Source organism: Bufo bufo, chromosome 1 (genome assembly GCF_905171765.1).
Source record: "Bufo bufo chromosome 1, aBufBuf1.1, whole genome shotgun sequence".
NCBI lineage: Eukaryota > Metazoa > Chordata > Amphibia > Anura > Bufonidae > Bufo > Bufo bufo.
Window position 1 is genome coordinate 437,430,939 of NC_053389.1, and position 19,706 is coordinate 437,450,644.

Sequence of the window (19,706 nt, forward strand, 5' to 3'; positions counted from 1 at the left end):
TTACCCCATGTTGCCCATTATGTGGGAAGGTAATTGACTGGGTCAGCTACTATTAATGTGAGGCTCATGGAGGTCCAAATTGATAAAGCCATATGCCTTACATTACTAGTAACCCTATCAAGTACAGTACAGACCAAAAGTTTGGACACACCTTCTCATTCAAAGAGTTTTCTTTATTTTCATGACTATGAAAATTGTAGATTCACACTGAAGGCATCAAAACTATGAATTAACACATGTGGAATTATATACATAACAAACAAGTGTGAAACAACTGAAAATATGTCATATTCTAGGTTCTTCAAAGTAGCCACCTTTTGCTTTGATTACTGCTTTGCACACTCTTGGCATTCTCTTGATGAGCTTCAAGAGGTAGTCCCCTGAAATGGTTTTCACTTCACAGGTGTGCCCTGTCAGGTTTAATAAGTGGGATTTCTTGCCTTATAAATGGGGTTGGGACCATCAGTTGCGTTGAGGAGAAGTCAGGTGGATACACAACTAAATAGACTGTTAGAATTTGTATTATGGCAAGAAAAAAGCAGCTAAGTAAAGAAAACGAGTGGCCATCATTACTTTAAGAAATGAAGGTCAGTCAGTCAGCCAAAAAATTGGGAAAACTTTGAAAGTAAGGGCTATTTGACCATGAAGGAGAGTGATGGGGTGCTGCGCCAGATGACCTGGCCTCCACAGTCACCGGACCTGAACCCAATCGAGATGGTTTGGGGTGAGCTGGACCGCAGAGGCAAAAGGGCCAACAAGTGCTAAGCATCTCTGGGAACTCCTTCAAGACTGTTGGAAGACCATTTCAGGGGACTACCTCTTGAAGCTCATCAAGAGAATGCCAAGAGTGTGCAAAGCAGTAATCAAAGCAAAAGGTGGCTACTTTGAAGAACCTAGAATATGACATATTTTCAGTTGTTTCACACTTGTTTGTTATGTATATAATTCCACATGTGTTAATTCATAGTTTTGATGCCTCCATAGTCATAAAAATAAAGAAAACTCTTTGAATGAGAAGGAGTGTCCAAACTTTTGGTCTGTACTGTACCTCCTCACATAATGGTCAACATGGGGTTAATGCCCGGGAAGGCAAGGATACTCTCCTTCCTTCTCCACTGCGTGGCCGCATTATGCGTGCGACATGTTCTCTAATCGGAACTGCTACTAAGCTGTGGAAAAGCTCAGCTTAGTATCGAAAAACTGATAATCTCAGTATTGAATGGAACCAGGCATTAAAGGTTTTCTTACCTTGGTTAATAATATAGGGCTTTGTTATATGCCTGCAGCTTACCGGTATGCAGTAATGGCCAGTTCGCAGTGTTCGCCGGCGAACACATGCGATCTGCCATCTTTAGTCCCAAGCCCGGCGATGCAGAAGTAAGTCCTTACCTGCGCCGTGAGCCACTCTGAAACACATGCGGTCACCGGGAGCAGACAGTTTCGAGAACAGCCTTCATCGGGAGACCCATCTCATCGCCAATACCTCTTGGGTATTAAAGAAACCCTGGGTACAATGGGCCGCGCATTCATATCACACCTCTTCTTCACGAGGAGTGTCCTTATTAGTGCACAAGCAGCTGCGCAGGGAGGTGAAAAACTCGGTCATTGATTCAGAAGGCAGATATGTCTTTGTTCACTCTCTAATTGATAATGTACAGTATACTTTAATAGTGATATATAATCGCGCACCCCCCCCCCAGGATCTATGCAGGTCCTCTACTTGGCTGCTATATTTGTGGCCTCATATCTGCAAGCTTGAGTAATCTGCATGGGTGACCTAAATATGATGTTGGACCCCTCATTCGACAGTCACCAGAGACCCTCCCTTGGTAGGTTCCTGACTGAATTTAGATGGCTAGACCTCTGGAGAACTAAGTACCCCACCGATAAGGTATACTCCTGCCACAGCGATGGACACGACTCCCTAACCTGAATAGAGATATATGTTGGGCAGTGAGGTGATGATGTTCTATCTAAGGGCGATAACATATCTCCCCAGGGGAATATCGGATCACTCACCGATACTGGGAACCCTGATAAGAGGCACTCCTTCAATAATGTATAGGATGCATATATATCCCTTCTGGCTGAACCTTTTAGGATCAGTGGACAAAATCCCCTACCAACTACAAGAGTTTCTAATGACGAATGAAAATGAACATAATCTGGCACTAGTGTGGGACACCTTAAAGGCATTTCTTCGGGGGTCCCTACACTCCATCATATCCTATATAAAAAAAAAGACACTAAACGTTCAGAGGCAGAGCTGGAATCCTGGTGTACTACACTGGAACAGCGATATATTAACCACCCAACTAATTACCAATAGAAACGCTTGGCTCCAAGCGGGAAGACAATATTTAGCGACACTTAGAGACAAGGCTGATAGGAAATTATTTTTCCTGAAACAGACCGCATTTGAATTGGGAAACCAGTCAGCCAAACTATTGGCTCGACTAGTCCGTCATGACTCACCATCCTCAACAATTTTAGCAGTTAGAGATTCTACGGGACAACTGCACAGCACGCAAGAGGCGATACTCCGCGCCTTTACACACTTAATAATGGGAAATCCCCCGGTCCGGATGGGTTCTAGCTCCTCAATTGCTATCTACTCTCCAATTTTCTTTGGATAGAGGACACCTACCTGACACTTTAATGGAAGCCACTATAATATTATTACTTAAACCGCATAAGGATCCCTTAGATTGTGGCTCATATAGACCCATAGCATTACTAAACGTAGATTACAAAATCCTGACATGGGTTCTGGCCACTCGGCTAAATCGGGTAATCCTGTCATTGGTCCACCTAGACCAGACAGGATTCATTCCAGGGAAATCCACCACCGAAAATATTAGGAGGGTGCAGGTAGCTGCTCAGGTAGGGTTCTCCTTAAACGAGGACTGGGCCTTGGCTTCATTAGATGCTGCCAAGGCATTCGATTCAATAGAATGGCCGTATCTTATTGAATGCCTGAAAAAGTTTGTTTTTGGCACACAATTTCTTAAATGGATTACTATACTATACTATACTGCAGGCCTATCGGCAGATTACTGATAAATGGAGAGCTATCCGACAGTTTTCTACTTCACAGAGGTACGAGGCAAGGATGCCCCCTGTCGCCACTCTTATTCGTATTGGCAGTCGAACCCTTGGCGATTAGGGTAAGGAGTAGCAACAATATAACAGGAGTGACCATGGGGGGAAAGAGAGGCGTACTGATGACATTCGAAGCGCTGACCCAAAAATATAATCTTCCTCGCACCCACTTCTTTTCATACCTACGACTTGGGTCAGCCATACAAGCCACAATCCTGAGCACCAATACCACGATCTCAAAATACCCACTAATAGGGGTTGTTAAAACCCAGGGCTCCAGAGGACTAGTGTCAGCAATTTATTCCCACTTAGTGCAGCCAAAGGTCAAGAATAGCCCTCTCAGGGTAATTTATAAATGGAAAAGAAATATACCCACACTCGCAGATGAGTCCATAGCAGATTTATTGGAATCACATCTGCAAGTATCGCCAGCAGTTAACAAAATCATACAACTATACAGTATTCATCAAACATATATAATGCCAACAGAATGGGCAGGGCTTCATCTACTGCATGTCCGCGATGTGGGGAGCTAGACGCAGACTTCTGGCATATGATATGGAATTGCAATCCAATTGCCACGTTTTGGATAGAGGTGACTGCCTTTCTATGCAATTTGCTGCCGGTCCAGATAGAGTGCACTCCTGAGATTTGTCTGCTTGGACTCATAGGTGAAGATAACTGGGATCACTACATGACAATATTCACTATTGTGGCACGCAAATGTATTGTTCTGAGATGGTATGACCCCAAAAAACTGACCATATCCATGTGGAAATTGCAAATCGACCAAATTATACCATATTTAGTGTTGGTGTATAAACACCATAATAAACCCCCAAAATTTTAGAAAGTCTGGTGCAACTCTCCGCATACACTGTACTCAGCCCCAAGAATGCGGCGGGCACTGTCGGCAGCCCAAGGATCTCCGGATCAGTCGGTTTAGTGGAGTCACAAAAATGTTTAATAGATAAGAAACATTATAGCAATGCAGCAGATGACTGAATTATATATACGAAATGGACTTGATTCATCTGTGTACACCATGACATGCAATCTGGTCGTAAGTTGTTTCTGTTCTTTCTTTTGTGTCAATAAGAGAGTTTGAAAAAAATAAATGATTAAAAAGGCATACAAACTTAATGGGGGCGATTTAATAATTCTGTCTGAATTAGACAGGATAAAATTAGGACAGGTAGAAACTGCACCAGATTTATCACAGTCTAACACTATATGATACATTTGCTGCATCTTGCTAAAGGTTCTCTTTCATACACCACCCGTTTGTGGGCCTCCTTTACTTCAGTGTTTTGGAGCACATTTTTAATAAATCTGCTTATTTCATGACTCGATTTAGCCACGTCTTCTTTTTTTATTTTTATTTTTTATTTAGACACTTACAAGGAAGGTAGGAAAATGCCTGAAATACCAAATAAAATTTACTCAAGACTTGTACTTCACAGATTAGTGCAATGTGTACATTTCTAACACTTTTTGTTGCTTTATGTACAAACTGACCTATTACTTTGTGATCCTCAGCGTACCCTCATTCTCACATGTCTATAATGAACTATGTTTCAGGACACGTTGTTAAAAATAACAAAAACAACAAAAGCAAAGAAGAAAAAAGCAAATACAGATGGAAGAGATGGCCGTAGAAGAAAACTACCTTCAGATGCAGAAGGTGATTCTTCAGGAAAGAAACAAAAAGCAGAAAAGAAAGAGTTGGATACCAACGGTGGGGATTCAGGTGAACCTAACCGGAGTTCCTGGACTAGTGGCAGCAGTGCTGACCCCGCTGTAGATTCTAGATCCAAACAGATGTTACATTTTGTTCCACAAATTAATCGCAATATTCGCTTTGCAACTTACACCAAAGAAAATGGCCGCACATTAGTGGTCCAAGACCAGCCTGTTGGTGACGGAGCACCCCTAGCTTTCCCGTCGTTTTCAGCAGTGGATAACCAAGGCTCATTGATGCCAGAAAGACCAGTGAATAAGAGTGCGTTGCCGGCTGATAATCCTGTAAGCACCACTGAGAGTATAACGTTAAGTGGGGTAACACCAACTACAGTAAGAATCTCCGACACCAGTCTTTCCAGTGTAGCAGCAGAGGAAAGCCAGAAACCTAGCTGGACCTCCGGAGAGGTAATTATTTTACACTTTGTAACTAGGTTTCTAACGATTCTGGGGAATTTGGGAAAGGCCTCTTTCAGACGAGCGAGTTCCATAGCATTACATTGATTTATGATGCCATGTAACCCTTAGAGGTCTGGAATGTATTGAATAACACTGACCTAATGCTGGCAGTGTTATCCAATACATTCCTGAACTGTAAGGGTTACATAGCATCATAAATCAATATAATGCTATGCGACCCCTCAGTGCTGGGAGGTCAGGACGGGAGCTGACGCATACTCGCGCTGCGAGTCTGTTGCGTGGAACTCACTCGTCTCAAAGGGGCCAAAACCTGCAAGAAAACTAAACCATTGTGTAATTTGTAGATTCAGCCATTTAAAGGATATCTGTCAGCAGATTTGTACCTATGACACTGGCTGACCTGTTACCTGTGCACTTGGCAGCTGAAGACATCTGGGTTGGTCCCATGTTCATATGTGCCCGCATTACTGGGAGAAATGATGTTTTAATATATACAAATGAAACTCTGGGAGCAATGAGGGTGTTGCTGCTATACCTGGAGGCTCTGCAACTGCTGCGCCCTCTCTACTTTGATTGACAGGACCAGGTATGATCATGTGTACACTGCCTGGTCTTGTCAATGACGCTGCGTTCAGACCTGAGCGTACGGGATGGAGCGCTCTGTATGCGCGTTTACAGACGCGGCTCCGGAACAAGCGAACACCCATTGTCGCGCGTTCCCGCTAAAGTCTATGTACGGGAACGCGCGACAAGACGCCCCAAAGAAGCTCCTGTACTTCTTGGGGCATCGGGCGTTTTACAGCGCGATCGTACGCGCTGTAAAACGCTCAGGTGAGAACCATTCCCATAGGGAAACATTGGTTCTTGCCTGTTGAGCGTTTTACAGCGCGTAGGAACGCGCTGTAAAACGCTCAGGTCTGAACCCAGCCTGAAAGTGCAGAGGGCGCAGCAGTTACAGAGAGAGCAGATCCTCTGGGAGTCAGGGCCACGCCTCGTTACTCCTAGAGGCTCATTCTCATATTTGTAAGCTTCAAGCGAACATGTAACAGGTCAGCCAGTGTCATAGGTACAAATCTTTTTTTAAACATATGTTTTATTGTTTTCAATAAAGAAATAGAGTATTACATGCAGAAAGATACATTGTATATCTTGTTTTCAAACATTAATGTAACCTGCATGGACCTTGTATTCCCTTAACATAGGGATACAGGGCAACAAAAAAAATTGTAACATTACAATTTAGTAATATCAAGGAAAAGAAAGGGGGAATTTTAAATAAAAGAAGATAAAACAGTAAATTAAAGGGGGAGAGTGACAAGGATTGGTAAGGTCTTCTTTACATCATACATTAATTGAGACTCTGTTAAATCGTGAATAAAGCCAGTAATGCCACGTAGCTCTAAATTTGGCTAGTTTGTTGGAAATTGAAGCGTTAATCATTTCGTAAAAACAGTTATTGAATCTGCTGACAGATGCCCTTTAATGCGTCACAGTAAAATATGGGAAAAATGTGTTTACAGCAAGAATAGCAATAGGGATTAACCAGTTTAAGACTGGACTATTTTTGCCCCCTTTATGACCACTTTTTTTAAGCACTTCCACCGTAGAAAACTGTATTTTTAAAATTTGGTTGTTTAAATAATTATTACATCTTTTTTGGTGATACACGGGACTTTATTTTGATGTGATTTTTATTTTAGTGTTTTTATATATCCACAAAAATGTGAAAAAAGGAAAAAATAATTCTTTTCCACAATTCTTTTTTCCAATAGCATAAAATATAATATTTTTTTTTTTAACTTCGTCATGGCCACTTCCTGATCTGTATACATGGCACTCAGTGAGTGTGCCGTGTACACAGTGTATCGGAAGGTAGGCATAGTAATAAGCCGTGTCTGCCTTCTATGTGGGCAGCCTGCCCAACACTGACAACCCTCCCTCACCTGCAGCTGCATCATTAGCATGCAACTGCCATCTCTGCAAGAACATTCAGAAACGTACTTGCAGAGTTAAATGCGGGCCCAGCAGATGTTAAAATAGACCCAACAGACAGAACCTAGGTACCCTTTTCATCTTTTGCAGTTTTGCCTTGTTTTGTGGCTTTTTGGTAAATTTCACATTAAGCTATCTATACCATCTTACTTTTAGGTAAATGAGTAAATCATAATTTTGCATATTAAAAACCTACTTATCCTGAGGTTCTATCTTGGTTCATGTCTTGCAGAATTTCAGAAAAACTGTGCCTGTGAAAAGTGGTTTTGGCATGTGTGTACCTCAGCCAACTTTTGGAGAGGACAGAAACCAATCCAATGGTGCAGTTCAAGTAAATAAACCTGCTGCCTTCCATTTTGGAACTAGTAGTCTTCAGGAAGATTCAAAAGAGGCCGATCCTTCTAAAAATCTATTTTTCCAGTGTATGTCACAAAACGTTCCACCAAGTAACTACTTTACTGCCATCTCAGAAAGTACTGCAGAAGAGCCTTCAAGCAAGGACCTGGGGATGCTATGCAAGGAAGGTCCTTCTTCCACACTTTTCAAGCCAAAGGCTCTCACCCCACAGGAGACGAAAGGAAATGCAAAACTACCATTTTCTGAATCTATGCCTAAACTTACCCCAGCATTTCCTGGAAAGGTGTTAGCTGCTCGACCACCTCAGACCCATGAAAACCTTTTTCTGCAGCCCCCAAAGCTTTCACGAGAGGAGCCATCAAACCCATTCTTGGCTTTTTCAGATAAAAAGGACATGTCTCCATTTGGCTTTGTCACTCCACCTACCCAGAGTTCAATGCCTGGAAATATTTCATCTTCTATGTGGCAGGACCAGCCCAGAGTTGATGAACCCAGCTCTTTGTTGAAGACTAAACCCCTTTTCACAACAGAGTCACTTAAAAGGCTACCCATCACATCAAGTGCAGCAATAACTGAAACTCTCCAAAGTTCTACATTTCTGGGAAATGGGCGCTCAGATTCCCCAGCAAATAGCTTGAGTCAACCAATTGAAATGCCAACATTGTCTTCAAGTCCAACAGAAGATAAACCTGCAGTTGGATCTGGACAAATGGACAATCCGTTGTTAAGAACATTCACTGCTTTGTCGAGTCGACTCCAACCAGGTGTCCTCTCCTCCTCAGACCTGTCTCATGATGGTAAAGCCGCTTTTGAGTCTGTTAACCGGTTCACACTGGATGAACGAAGTCGAACTTCAAAACAAGACTCTGATTCTAGTACGAACAGTGATTTGAGTGATCTGAGTGATTCAGAAGAGCAGCTGAACTCCAGAGCTGGCTTTAAAGGGATCCCAGAGCACCTTGTTGGCAGGCTAGGACCGAACGGAGAGCATGTTGTTGATTTGCTTTTGGCAAAAGGTAGAGGAAAACAGATCCCAAAACCAAGACCAAGAACTAATGCTCCACTGAAAGGTAAGAAGGAAAGGAATATGACATTTTATTACTTTGGGTGAGTAGTTCCTACATGAATTGCCATCGTAATAATAATGCTTCTTTTACCTGAATTTTTAATCTGTCTAGTTTAGCCTTTTTGAGTTTTATTCTCTTTTGTGGTTATAATGCATATTGATGCTCATATTTACAGTGGCCTATAGTGCTGCTATAAATTCTCTGGGACTTTGATATTGATGGCCTATCCTTAGGAAAGGTGATCAGTATCACATAGGCGGGTGTTCACAGGAGCACCGGCTCCAGAAACAGGCGCCGGAACTACACAACTAGTTAACTGTAGCGCCTCTGAATGTCTACCATTTAACTTAATGTTGTTAATAGGTCCAACATTTTGTACTGATGGAAGTGAACCTGTTAGCCGATTTCTGCTGCCCTGAGAGTAGTATGTGATTGAGGGAGAGAAGCTGATGTTTGCAATTTGGAGCATGATTCCTGAGTAAAAAGTAGAGGAAATCCTGACAGGACTCTTAAAAGAGACAACGAGAATCCCGATTACCCTGTCACAGGATAGGGCAAAAACTGTTAGATCGTTGAACAAGATTGGGGGCCCTGTATCCATTGGGGGTCATCAAAAATGAATGGAGTAGCAGGTCAAACGTGCAGTGCCACTTCATTCATCTCTATGACAGTGCTGGTGATAGCCCAGTACCAGAATACAACATTAACTCTGTATGCAGGGTATATAGACCTCTGTATCTGAAGAACAGAGTTCTGACTACTAAAACACTATAAATATAGATTAGAAAATGCATCAGCACTGAATTCTGGGCCAATTTAAACAGACAGAATGGTATTCAAGGGTGGACATTTATTTTAAGCAAAATACTGTTGTTTGTCTGTCGTCAGTCGTCCATCCCTTTGGTACTTGAGGCATGATAGTAAAAAATAACTTTTTGTCCAGGTGAACATACGTCCACTTTGCCAGTACTTGTTTGCAGGGTATATTCTAGTCTGTTTTTCTGAATGTTAAAGGGGTAGTCCGGTTATAACAAGTTATCCCCTGTCCACAGGAGTACAGCGCTCCCATAGAAATGGATGGAGTGGCTGCGCACATTTCTGGGGTCTCCCCGTTCTCATGATTGTGGGAGTCCCAGTGGTAGGACCCCTACCAATCTAATTGTTATTCCCTATCCTGTGGGTAGAAGGTAACTTATGACTGGAATAGGCCTTTAAGCCTCACATAAATACTTATCTCACATCCAAGTAATATTTGAATGCACTCCTCCAGTAGTTTGAGTGATCTCATGAATAATCTCTTTTATTGCAGTTGGACAGTCTGTTTTGAAAGACATGAGTAAAGTAAGAAGGCTGAAGCAGTCTGGAGAGCCGTTTCTTCAGGATGGCTCCTGTATTAATGTCGCTCCACATTTACATAAATGTCGGGAGTGCAGATTAGAACGATATCGAAAATTTAAAGAACCAGATCAGGATGATTCCACAGTGGCATGTCGATTCTTCCACTTCCGCAGGTATGCTTGTGGATCCAGCAGTGTAGGCAGTTAACGCCATTTTTTTGCTATTAATTATAGAGTACGATGACTTTATTTATATATATATATATATATATATATATATATATATATATATATATATTTTTTTTTCTTTTTTTTTTTTAAAGCGACCCTGTCCCCTACACTTCAGTGTAGTGACAGACCCTCTGATTTCAACGGTTGTTGCTTTTAGAGTACTGTCATGTGGAAGCCCACAGCGTGCATCAGTGCTGCAAAAGACATGAGTCCAATCAGGCTTCCTATCAATCATTATTCGGAGGCGAGGCAGCGAGCCTCTTCAGACTCATCTCTCTCGCATCACAGGTACATGCTGCAAGGTTTGGCATAACGCAGGATCCATCGTTCACAGTAGGTGATGGTCACTGCTTCCCTTTCTGTACAGTGACCTTTGCACAGGGCCCAAAGCATGTCTACAAAACTCCCATACAATGATTACCTGTCATTGTAATGCTGCCTGTTATGATAATGATATGACTGCTGAGAAGTGATCTCAACCGAACAAGAATTGTTAGCCTTGCTGGTCACAGTAAAAATTGCAAAATGTAACAGTTTTAATGTTTAACACAGAACTTGATTTAAACAATAGCTCATTTTCTTACGATACATGTAATATTTGATGTTTCTGTCATTGCATTTTAGGCTGGTTTTCACCAGGAAAGGAATACTTCGTGTGGAAGGCTTTCTGAGCCCCCAGCAGAGTGATTCTGAAGCCATGCGTCTCTGGGTTCCCAATGCAGTCCCAGCTGAGGGCATTGACTTGGAGACATCTAAATATATTCTTGCTAATGTGGGAGATCAGTTCTGTCAGTTAGTTATGTCTGAAAAAGAAGCCATGATGATGGTGGAGCCACAACGTAAGTTTTTTCTTCTTGCATTATTTCAGTAATGTAAGGGTACGTTCACACTAGCGTTATTCTTTTCCGGCATAGGGTTCCGTCCTAGGGGCTCAATACCGGAAAATAACTGATCAGTTTTATCCCCATGCATTCTGAATGGAGAGCAATCTGTTCAGGATGTATTCAGTTCAGTCTTTTTGAGCATGCTGCGGTTTTATCTCCGTCCAAAATTCCAGAACACATGCCGGATCCGACATTTTTTCCCATTGAAATGCATTAATGCTGGATCCGGCCCCAAGTGTTTCAGCAAAACGGATCTGTTTTTTTCGGTTTGTGCATGCTCATACCGCAAAAAATGAGAAAAAAAAAAAATGCCGGATCTGTTTTTCCGGATGGAAAGGTATCAGTTCCGGCGACGTACGTGTGAAACTACCCTTACAGGACTGTTTTCATATTGATTTAACCCATTAAAGAGGACCTTTCATCAGTTTTGACATAGGCTAATTATGATATTACTTTGTAGGGCGGCCCCCACTGATGCCATGGGTGGTTTTTAAATTTAAATTTTTTTCAAAAGTCCGCCCGTTCGCTCTGCGCGCCCCCCCCCCCCCCCCTCCCAGATGATTTGGCGCGCTGTATTATAATGAGCAGTAAACTCGCAATGGGAAGGAGACGCTGTATTCTGCTGTGGGCGTCTCCTTCTCCCAGGCTGTGAGCGCGATCCAATCAGAGTGGACCGCTCACAGCCAGGGAGAAGGAGCTCAAGTTCTCGCGAGATTCCTTCTCCCTGGCTATGGGCGGTCCGCTCTGATTGGATCGCGCTCACAGCCTGGGAGAAGGAGACGCCCACAGCAGAATACAGCGTCTCCTCCCCATTGCGACTATACTGCTCATTATAATACAGCGCGCCAAATCATCGGGGGGGGGGGGGGGGGCTTTTGAAAACAAAAAAACCCTATGGCATCAGTGGGGGCTACAAGGTAATACCATAATTAGCCTATGTCAAAACTGATGAAAGGTCCTCTTTAAGCAATGGCAATTTATTTATCATTGGTGATTGGATAGCCAAATGCCATTTTTAATATCAGCATTTTTTTTTTCTGTACAGAAAAGGTTGCGTGGAAGCGAGCGGTCCGAGGTGTGAGGGAGATGTGTGATGTTTGTGAGACTACACTCTTCAATATTCACTGGGTTTGTCGCAAGTGCGGATTTTGTGTCTGTCTCGATTGTTATCGGCTCAGAAAAAGCAGGCAACTCAGAGGTAAATATCTGTGTACATTTTCCAATTTGTTAGTATGTCCATTGTGTAAATGTTAATAAAACTATTGTTAAACAAAAAAAATATTTTGGGGAATACTAAGTGTCCTAAATTTTGCCTTCATAGGACATCCCCTGTCCATATCCCTTCTGAGACAGAATAAAGAGTCACACAAAAAGTGGTGCAGGGAGATGGTTAAATCACCACCTATATTTTGAAAAGGGTTGTGTTTAAAGGGGTTGTCCGGGTTCAGAGCTGAACCCGGACATACCCATAATTTCACCCAGGCAGCACCCCTGACTTGAGCATCGGAGCAGTTCATGCTCCTATGCTCTCCCTTAAAGGGTTTCTATCACTTCGTATCACATATTTAGGTGTCAGACACTAGCGATCCGCTAGTGTCTGCTCTACCGAACCATCCTAATATAATAGGTTTTGGGGCAGCCGTTTTGCTAAAATAACAACTTATATCTATATGCTAATGAGCCTCTAGGTGCTATGGGGGCGTCATTAGCACCTAGAGGCTCCGTCTACCTTCATAAACTGTCGCCGCCCAGCGCGTCCCTCCAGCCCGCCCATCTCCTGCTGAATGCGATCCTCTCCGTGCGCGTCTCTGTTCTGCGCATGCGCAGTGAATGTCTGACCGCTTCCCTGCTCAGACATCTCCACTGCGCCTGTTCCTCGGAGCACTATGACGTCATTGGCGCAGGCGCAGTGGAGATGTCTGAGCAGGGAAGCGGTCAGACATTCACTGCGCATGCGCAGAACAGAGACGCGCACGGGGAGGATCGCATTCAGCAGGAGATGGGCGGGCTGGAGGGAGGCGCTGGGCGGCGGCAGTTTAGGAAGGTAGACGGAGCCTCTAGGTGCTAATAACGCCCCCATAGCACCTAGAGGCTCATTAGCATATAGATATAAGTTGTTATTTTAGCAAAACGGCTGCCCCAAAACCTATCATATTAGGATGGTTTGTTAGAGCAGACACTAGCGGATCGCTAGTGTCTGACACCTAAATATGTGATATGAAGTGATAGAAACCCTTTAACCTGCGCAGGATCGTGCAGGGCAAGGGCTCTTTTATTTACAACTAGCAGAAGGACCTGGCTTTGCACGGGTATATTTCATCTATTTCATTTAATGTTTGTGTGTGTCGTTAAGATATCTACAGTATCCCCCATAACAGTGACCTCTACCCCATCCCCTTAACAGTTAACTCCACAGCCCCCCACCCCTTAACACTGACCCTGCCACAGTGCCCGGCCTCCTTAAAATGGGATCTCCACAGCAGCCTATACCCTTAACTTTGATCTTTACAGCAGTTCGCCCCTTTAACAGTGAGTTTCACAGCACTCCCTTGACAATGACCTCCTCAGGGGTCTGCCCCCTTAACAGTGACCTATACAGCCCCCCGCCCATTAACATAGGGGACATCCCCTTATCTGTGACCTCTACTGTTCCCTACCACCTGAACAGAGACCTTCACAGCACCCGTCCCTCCTTTACCAGAGACCTCCACAGCACCCGTCCCTCCTTTACCAGTGACCTCCACAGTATCCCGCTCCCTTAACAGTGACCTCCACAGTATCCCGCTCCCTTAACAGTGACCTCCACAGTATCCCGCTCCCTTAACAGTGACCTCCACAGTATCCCGCTCCCTTAACAGTGACCTCCACAGTATCCCGCTCCCTTAACAGTGACCTCCACAGTATCCCGCTCCCTTAACAGTGACCTCCACAGTATCCCGCTCCCTTAACAGTGACCTCCACAGTATTCCTGCTCCCTTAACAGTGACCTCCACAGTATTCCTGCTCCCTTAACAGTGACCTCCACAGTATTCCTGCTCCCTTAACAGTGACCTCCACAGTATTCCTGCTCCCTTAACAGTGACCTCCACAGTATTCCTGCTCCCTTAACAGTGACCTCCACAGTATTCCTGCTCCCTTAACAGTGACCTCCACAGTATTCCTGCTCCCTTAACAGTGACCTCCACAGTATTCCTGCTCCCTTAACAGTGACCTCCACAGTATTCCTGCTCCCTTAACAGTGACCTCCACAGTATTCCGCTCCCTTAACAGTGACCTCCATAGTATCCTGTCCACAATTTTTATAATGATAGGCTATGGTGTCGCAGTGCGACATACTGCGACACGACCAGTGGATTTTTCTGTGGCTGTCGCGTCAGTCGCAGCATGTCACATATCGCAGTGTAACACCATAAACTATCATTATAAAAATTGTCATGCGACATCAATGTCGCAATGTAGTTGTGCCCTATGTGTCTTGAGACTTATTGTCACGCGACACATGTCGTCGTGTAGCCCTAGCCTAAAGCTGACCTACAGCGGTGAAGAAAAATGGCTGGGTTGTTATGGAAACCTGGAGTAAAACTGTGTGCATGTTGAGACTAAGGGCCTGGGAGCTTCTATTGGCTGATAGGGGACATGTGACCCTGTGTATGGCAGTTGGGATATGAAGAGAAAGACTTGCAGGCTTCTATTGGCTAATGCAGGTCATTTTTTGGGAATCTCTCAGGAACGGTACGTCCTAAAGAGCTGTCTAAACCCTTCCTTGACACCTGATTTACCTGTGTGTCAAATTTGGTGAAGATCGGTCCAGTTGTTTGGGCGCGCATAAAAAACAGACGGACAGACAGACGTCGGGACAGACAGAAACTCATTTTTATATATATAAGAGATAATACACTGCTGGGCGGAGGCTTCCGCCCAGCAGTGTGTTCGGTGACGTCACCAGCTCTGATTGGCGGGTTTTAGTGCTAACCTAGCCGTTTTACAGGCTGTTGTTTGTCCATGGACCGTGACATCTGATAGATCTTCGGCCATTAGCGATGTATCCTTAGATGGCTAATAAGGCCTAGCAGTGCTAAAGCACGTCCATCAGTGCCGGTGACCTCACAAGGCTCATTGCTGGGCGGAAGGCTCCGCCTGGCAGCCCCAAGGAGAGCCCGGTACGTCACCGGATCTCCTGAAAATGCGATAGGTGAAAATATGGGTATGTCCAGGTTCAGCTCTGAACCCGGATAACCCCTTTAATGGGGCAAGCTCTTTAAGAAAATGGGTTTTCTCTTTAACGTTCTGACATTTTCATGTTCTCCAGTTTTATATAAATGTGATTATCCCAAAGAAATTACTGGAACCTTTAGGAGTCAGTTTGACCAGATTGAGTTTCTTAGTACACTTTGAGACCACTGGATTGCAGTAGAGAACAACCCAAAAATGTAGACTTCTGGAATTATATAATACATATTACTGTTTGAAGAAAGCATAGAACTGAATTGAGTGGTTGCTGTGGGCAGAATGCCGTATGTTTTTAGACTAGCCACTGTCATGCAAGAATGCCCTGTCACCAAGAGTTTACATTCTGCAATAAGGACTTCATATGGAAGGTGCATTTCCTGTTGCAGAGAACTTTAGCCAGATTGAGCTTATATAAAGATAGCAAGAACAGGTTACCAGCAATCCTGGTACCTGGTAATTTCTTGTAAAAATGTACACGTGTTTTATATATATATTTTTTCTAGGTACCCCAGAAGACGAGACAGGTGATGAAGAGGTTTTTGCTTGGTTAAAGTGTGCTAAAGGTCAGCCCCATGAACCTGAAAACCTCATGCCGACTCAGATAATCCCTGGCACAGGTATTGTTACTTTAAGGAGTTGTCCCACAAATAGTATTCTACTGTTTTCAAACCAGCATCTGGATCTGAATACTTTTGTAATTGCATGTCATTAAAAATGATTATAGCTACCGAGTTATTCCGTGAAATCTATCTGCTGTTTGCCCTCTTTTCTAATTTCTCTGTCCATTACCAGAGAAATTATCCTTGAATATTTTATTGAAGCTGTTCATTTTAGATTTTTCTTTGACTGCTTAAAATATATTTTTGTTTGCAGCCCTTTACAACATTGGGGATATGGTCCACGCAGCAAGAGGAAAATGGGGTATCAAGGCTAATTGTCCTTGTATTACCAGGAACAACAAAACAGTATTGAGACCAGCAGTCACAAACGGCATGACCCAGGTAAACCTTTCATTCCGCACTATCAGCCGGATATTATATTGTGTATGTCTTCAAACATACATTGATCCCCTTAATGCATGAGAAACCTAAGAAAAAAGAAAATGATGTATTGTTCTCTATACAAAACAATGAGGGGCCTTTATCAAAACTGGCGTAACCCATACACCAGTGCCACATCTCTGCACTGCCGTGCACCAGGGACTGAAGTCCACTCCAGCTACAGGCTGACTTAGACTTCAGCTATAAGTTTACACCACTTTCAGGCGAAAGATAAAGCAAATCCAGCGGGCAGCACAAAGCCCGCCTCTTCTTCTAATCCCCCACCCCTTTTTTGACACTTCTAAAAAGTGCAGAGAAGCTTGGGCTACTTTCACCCCAGCGTTTTTACTGGATCCGGCAGAGTTCAGCAAAAATGCTTCCGTTACTGATAATACAACCGTCTGCATCTGTTATGAACGGATCCGGTTGTATTATCTTTAACATAGCCAAGACGGATCCGTCATGAACACCATTGAAAGTCAATGGGGGGATGGATCCGTTTTCTATTGTAACAGATTGTGTCCGAGAAAACTGATCCGTCCCTATTGACTTGCATTGGGGGTCGTGCCGGATCCGTCTTACTCTGCATCCAAGGACGGAAAGCAAATTGCAGCATGTTGCGGTTTGCTCTCCGGTCTGGGAACGCAACTAAACGGAACGCAATGCTTTTTGGAGCACTCAGTTCAGTTTTGTCCCCATTGTCAATGAATGGGGACAAAACTGAAGCGTTTTTTTCTGGTATTGAGCCCCTTTGACTGAACTCAATACCGGAAAACTAAAACACTAGTGTGAAAGTAGCCTTAAAAAGCTACAACTTATGGCGTGCACCTTAATCAGACTTTTTTTGCACCACAATAGTGGCATAAAACCTTTAGTAGGTTTCCCCGATTAAATTTGTATTATCTGGGCAGAATGCACTGCTTATATGAGATTTGTCTTCAAGTTGCCACCAAGGCAAATAATGTCTCTCTTATAAAATGAATGCTTTCCTGTGCATGGATGAAATTGCAATTAGGTTGTGATTTTTACTTTTTCAAGCTTCCTATAAATACTCCTGTCAGCGATGCAGCAACGTCATCATCCACAGAACAAACAAATGAAAATGCTCTTAAAACAGAAGACGATTTGAAACCAGAAACTGCTGACAGCATGGCGGAGGACACCATGGCTGAACAACAGAACACCGACAATAAAAACAAGCAGCAGTGCCCAGAATCTACCCCCTCATCTGCCTTGCACTGGCTGGCAGACCTTGCAGCACAAAAAGCAAAGGAAGAAACAAAAGGTATTTCACATGTGCACTTTTACTACTACTGTTATTTAAAGCGTACCTATACCTTCAGATGACTCTGTGTATACATGAGTTATAATTCTATTTATGATCCATATATGACTTGTCTCCTTCATATTTTAGCAGGTTTAAGGCTACCTTTCTAATTTACATATGTCTGAGTTGATGGGTGGAGACTATCCCCCTAATCCCCAATATGTACCATGTCCTTTATGCTCTTAGAAAAGATACATCTCAGGTCCCCACATTTCACAAGTTTTGTTGTGCCATACTGGGCATAAAAATGGTGAAATCTAACTGTATTACATGATGGTTAGCCTATTGGTATCATTCTGACCATGTGTCCAAGCTTTAGTAATACTGTGACAACCCCAAAGTCATTGGGGAGTAATAGTATTTTCAGTATTCAAGTTACAGATGCTTAGTAAAAGGAGTTTTCTAAGACATTTTGGTTGGGGTCTGATACCTGGCACTCCCGCTGTTGGGAAGGCATCAGCACCTGCATTTTTTCCGCTGCCTACTCGCAGCTTAGCCTACGCCATATGATGTCACCTTCATTGGTTGCATAGCTAAGCATAATACTTTGATAGTGGCTGTGCTTAATACTAAGCACAGCCACTATCAAATGGCTGGCGCCGTGTTTGGTGATCAGGGAGAAGGCCACAGCCCTACTGCGAGTGCCACTGCCTTCTCTAACAGCTGATTAGGGATAGGTCATCAGTATAAGCTTCTCCGAAAACCCTTTTCACATTAGCTAAGCCATATGGACATTTCGCTTTAATATTATGTTTCAAGTTATCTTAAAGTGAAATGTCTTATTGCTTGATTTTGAATATTACTAAACTCCCATCTCTTCACAATTAAAAGCTGAGTAAACATTAAAGGAGTTGTCCCAGCAGTGCATTCACTGTCCATGCAATGCAAAGAGAACGTATTATCAAATTCAGTGAAATTTAAAAAGCTGTATACCTTCTGTATGTGGAGGCACCCGCTCTTATTTCTATTGCCTTGCATTGTGCATGTCCATAAAGCATTCCTCAAACATAATCCAAACCTCCGCGGTTCACGTACAGCGTTTCTATTTCTCCTTTTCATAAGAGTATGCTTGCCGTCCTTTTCCTGGATCAGTCCACCAGGGCTGGTTCTGTTTCACGTATGAGCTGTGCCAACAAGCCCAGTACTTATGAATGCACAGCTGCATTCCCCTGCAAATGATATATTAAAGAGTGCACATAGGAGGTGAATGAATACAGTCAGCAAGCTTATACGTTATTGGATGGTCAGTTAGGTATTGGAAAAATAAATTAATAGTGAAATGTTTTCTCTTAGATCCTAGTACCCAGAAGCCGATACAACAAAAAGAATCCAATCCTTCCTTAGGTTCGGAGTCCCCTAATTCAAGTGGGAAGACCTCCTCATCCCCAAAACTCTTCAACAGCCTTTTATTAGGCCCAGCTGCTTCCAACACAAAGACTGAAGGTTCCAGTTTAAGAGATTTGCTGCATTCTGGTCCTGGGAAACTTTCTCAAGGATCACTGGAAGCAGGAGTTCCATTTCCTCCCGTTTTTAATTCTACAGTAGGTATTATAAAACCAGTTTGTATAGAACATGTCTTTTAAAGGGATTGTGCTGAGTTTTTAAGTTATCCCCAAGTCGTGCATGTGAACTGCCGATCCATTTATTCTCTATGGGAGCGTTGGAGATATCCAGCACTCCCATACAGAATGAATGGAGCAAAAGTGCGGGGGCACAACCTGCCGCTCCATCAGATCGGGGGAAAAAGAGTCCCGTTCTCCCTGTGGTTTTGGTTTTCACAAAGTCTGCTGCTTCAGTTTTTATGGCTGCACATTGCATTAACTCTATAGTATGAAGAGTGATCAGATGAATTGCAATTAATTGCAGTCATTCCTTGTCATGAAAATTAAATGAATTACAAAACCCCCTTTTCCACTGCATTTCAGCCCTGCCACAAAGTGACCTGCTAACATAATTTTTGTGATCTTTTTGTTAGAAAG

At 43.3% G+C, this 19,706-nt stretch overlaps 1 protein-coding gene across 1 annotated transcript in view; it reads left to right on the forward strand.

The window, feature by feature from the left end:
* KDM3B (lysine demethylase 3B) overlaps positions 1-19,706 on the forward strand; it is a 61,171-nt gene that overhangs the window by 16,906 nt on the left and 24,559 nt on the right. Inside the window, exons 7-15 of the mRNA XM_040407000.1 lie at positions 4,684-5,250; positions 7,487-8,681; positions 9,988-10,189; positions 10,871-11,085; positions 12,176-12,328; positions 15,864-15,977; positions 16,234-16,361; positions 17,439-17,685; positions 19,021-19,268. Coding sequence (XP_040262934.1) covers positions 4,684-5,250; positions 7,487-8,681; positions 9,988-10,189; positions 10,871-11,085; positions 12,176-12,328; positions 15,864-15,977; positions 16,234-16,361; positions 17,439-17,685; positions 19,021-19,268 — 3,069 coding nt within the window. The remainder of the gene's footprint in view (positions 1-4,683; positions 5,251-7,486; positions 8,682-9,987; positions 10,190-10,870; positions 11,086-12,175; positions 12,329-15,863; positions 15,978-16,233; positions 16,362-17,438; positions 17,686-19,020; positions 19,269-19,706) is intronic.